General features: G+C 34.8%; 1 protein-coding gene across 1 annotated transcript; it reads left to right on the top strand.

Annotated features, from left to right (window-relative positions):
• Positions 1-2,090: 2,090 nt before the first annotated feature.
• LOC108363111 (uncharacterized) lies at positions 2,091-3,465 on the top strand. The gene is made up of 2 exons (XM_017616378.1): positions 2,091-2,446; positions 2,843-3,465. The coding sequence occupies exons 1-2, from the start codon at positions 2,228-2,230 to the stop codon at positions 2,969-2,971; spliced, it is 348 nt and encodes a 115-aa protein (XP_017471867.1). The 5' UTR covers positions 2,091-2,227; the 3' UTR covers positions 2,972-3,465.
• The last annotated feature ends 314 nt before the right edge of the window (positions 3,466-3,779 follow it).

The following is a 3,779-nucleotide window of genomic DNA, read 5'->3' on the forward strand; positions in this document are numbered from 1 at the left end:
CATGATGGTCGGAAACTGTTCTCGAACCCAAACCTGCGGAATGGTAGGTGCGCACTGTTAACCGCTATATCTATAATATTTGTAAAAAAAATTCAGTTACCTCAAAACCACGCCAACAAAGTCAAATGAAGAACAACTCTGCCACAACACTATAAAAATTAAATTTCTAATGAAAACATAAAGGCGCTGGCCCAATGCAGGCTTGCTTTGCTTGCTTAGCTTTGAAAACTGTAAAAAGTTATTTGGAATATACTAAAACATATGAAGGGTGGCCAAATGGTAGCTTTGCTTCACTTGCTTTAAGCGCCTCAAAGTTTCAAATAGGCAAATATTTTATTTGAAAGCATTTCGTAGGATTTTGACAAAAAGATATGTTCCCGTTCTAAATCAATTCAAACAAACTGCTGCAGACTTTTATGTACAAAAAATGTCTTACGTAATTTAAAAAAATATATGTATAATATTAGTAACTCAAAGTTTAATAAAAAGTAATCTATGTTTCCATATTTATATTTAACATGTCGCTGGCTTAAAGTAAAAAGTTCTAAGTCCAATTTTACAAATTTTACAGGAACTTTGAATACAACATTTTGCGTGTTTAAAGCAAAGCAAACCTCCATACAAATCAGAAGGGTTCGATTTCTGTTAAAAAATGTCATATTATTTTGGCCTTATTGCATATTCGGGGCCTCTTTTGGACTTATAAAATTTATCTTTCATTGAATATAAACGAGAAAAAATAAAACAAGTACCTTAGTCCTTAATTTCTCTTACTTTCTATGTCAAAATTTGAGGCTTCATAAAATGCAGACTTATCAACTATCACACAAAGCTAGCGATATTTATGATGTCAAACTACTGGTAAGTCGTCTCTTGAAAAATCGATTTTTTTTGAGTTTTTTGATTCTAATAAATGTACATATAGTTATATATGTATGTATAATTATTATCATTCCTTTGAAATGCGAAAACTAATTCACATTCATTAAAAAATAAATCTGAAAAGATTGTTTTGTATACCTTTTTTTTAATTTTCTGGAATTTGATGGCAAAATTATTCTTAGTGTGACTTTTCAACTACACAGCTGGTTGCTTTGATAGGGTTCCAAGCCGCCATTTGGCCAAACGAGTTTTTGAAGTAAATCAAAGCAAATTAAAGTAAGCAAGGCGTGCAAAGCAGGGTTGTTGCGAATATTCGCATTCGAATTCGCAACTGCGGAACTTCCGCATTAATTTTAATATTCGCTTCCGCTTTCGCATTCGCAAAAATCAATGCGGATCTTTTGCGAATGCGAATATTTTGCAAGTGCACTGAGTATATCTGGCAAACAAAATGAAAAATTTTACCCAATTTTTTTTTCCTGTGGAGATGCGGTTGCGGATGCGGATGTGGTTGTGTAACCCTGGCGCCATCTACATCTCGTAAACAACCACATTTCTTTTGGTTTTGTGATAATTGTCAAAATTGGCATGTAGAGAAGTAAAGCTAAAACGGAATGTGATAAACTTGACAGCCAAGTTCACGAATTAAATAAAATCAATTCAAGGCCAATTTGAGATCTAATGAGGAGTGGGAATTAATATGCAATATTTGTTGAAAATTCGCGTTCATCAGCCTCAAAGTATGAAATGACATTGACCGCGTGGAATAGAACAGAATGGATTTGATAGCTTATGGCACTGACCTGGTGAGTAATTAATTGTGACTGCCTGCAACTTGGAAAAGTCCACCTCAGCAAATGAGAAAACTAATTACAGGTTATTCATTGCAGCTGAAGTATACAGCGCTTAAACTGGCAAAATATAGTGACACTTCCATCACAGGGCGAAGATATTGCGGCACACTCACGTGGTTGGCAAATTGTATGAAACGGTTTTAGCTGTTAATAGCCGTCATCGATTCGCCAACAGTTAGCAAGTGGCGAAACGAACGAACTCAATGAGGTACAACTAAACTGGCTATCGGTTATCCGTGCTAGCTAACTTTGTTGTTGCTTTCACATGCAAAATTTTTCTTTAAGCGACCGGAACTCAAACACAGCAAGCAGCGAAGTGGCAAATCGATGACGGCTAATGATTGGTTAGTTAAACCTTTGATCGTTTTTGGAAATAATAAAATAAAATTAGCTGATCAGGTACCACCACGGTTTTTTTTTCACTGATTTAAAAAATTACATTTGCGTTTGGTTGTTTGCCGTGTTTTACCTATTCGACAAGTCAACCTAAAATGCCACGACTGACGCAAAGTGGAGTTTGGTCTTATTTTAAATTAGATGAGCATGATCGAGAGAAATCCAAGTGTAATATATGCAATAAAATATATTCTCGCAAGGGTCGTACAACCTCGTCTTTGAGGAATCATTTGAAATCAATGCACCCGGAGCTGTTTAGTCTGGTTGAATGCGATGATAACGAAATTCAGTTGCAGAAAAAAAAGATGAATCAGGTAAGTTTTAACATAATGAATTTATTATTCTCGAAAAAGACTAATTCGTGTAATCAGTTAGTTGTACACAGAACCCAGATTAAGTAGGCATACTATTTTTTTACCTAAATTGGAGGGAAGTCTATAAATTAAATTAAATTAGAAAGGAACTTCTATTCTGCGTTTATCGGTAGGAGTAGCACAAACTCTTTAACTTTACGGCCCCAATCCAAATAGATTTTTGTTACATGTTTTTGTTATTTTGGCACTAGTCTCAACTGTTTTCGTATGATGTGTGTATTTAATTCAATTCTAAGTATAGCTTAGGTCATTTTATTTATTATTTATCAACATGATGAATATGCCTTCCATAAAGTTTATTTACTGTGTATACATATGTATGTATTGCTTTTTCAGATAAAAATGACACTCCGTTGCAAAAAGCTAAAACACAGCTATCTTTGGAAGAAGCATTTCAAAAAGAAAAAAAGTGGGACACTAACAATCCGAATTCGAAAAAAATTGACAAACTCATTGGAGAAATGATTGCACTACTTACCATTTTATTTTGTGGAGGGTGTAGGATTTAGGAGATTAATGCAAGAAATAGCGCCAAAATATAACTTAACATTCCACGATCGCTCAGAAAAAAACTGCAAAAAATTCAGGACCGACTGAATCAACCGCATCTCAAAGTGTTCCAAGACTGCAACACGCGATGGAACAGTTCCTTGTATATGTTCGAGCGATTTTTAAAGATAAAAGATGAGTTGAGTCTTTACATGACCGACAGTGACATAGTCCCAATTTTGCCAGAGGAGTGGAAGATTATGGAACCTTGTGTTGAGCTATTAAAACCTTTTGAAGAAGTCATACAGGAACTAAGCAGCTCTGAGACCCTCATATCATCCGTGATTCCAATAATTCAAATGCTTATAAAAAAAACTGGGAGACTTTTTAGCCAAATCACAATATTCTGATCCGATTCGGCTGGCATCTACGACTTTGAAAACAGAATTTTGTTCGAAATTTTTTTATCCCTGGAAAATGATAATTTATTTGCCATATGCACCTATTTAGACTCGCGCTATAAGCACAAATTTTTCAAACCAGTCACAGAAGAAAAAATTAAAAATGAATCACAAAGTCTAAAGTCGAAAGACACTGATGAACCTGTTATTTCCCCGAATTATGAAACAGCCAAAAGAATGAGAACGAGAAATTCTTTGGAAAAAGATTTAGAAAACGATCTTGCTTGAAAGCGATCTTGCCATTATGCTAGCCTCTTCAAGTGAAGATGAAAATCAGGAGGATTCACCCGACATTAGCAATTCCGATGCAATTCTCAAAAAGG

This window comes from Rhagoletis zephyria, unplaced genomic scaffold (genome assembly GCF_001687245.7).
Source record: "Rhagoletis zephyria isolate East Lansing unplaced genomic scaffold, Rhagoletis_zephyria_1.1 Rzeph_scaffold_01193, whole genome shotgun sequence".
Lineage (NCBI taxonomy): Eukaryota > Metazoa > Arthropoda > Insecta > Diptera > Tephritidae > Rhagoletis > Rhagoletis zephyria.

Coding starts and splice junctions, on each gene's coding strand:
- LOC108363111 (XM_017616378.1), top strand. CDS start 2,228: ATGCCACGACTGACGCAAAGTGGAGTTTGGTCTTATTTTAAATTAGAT. Junction 2,447..2,842: donor AGAAAAAAAAGATGAATCAG/GTAAGTTTTAAC, acceptor TTGCTTTTTCAG/ATAAAAATGACACTCCGTTG.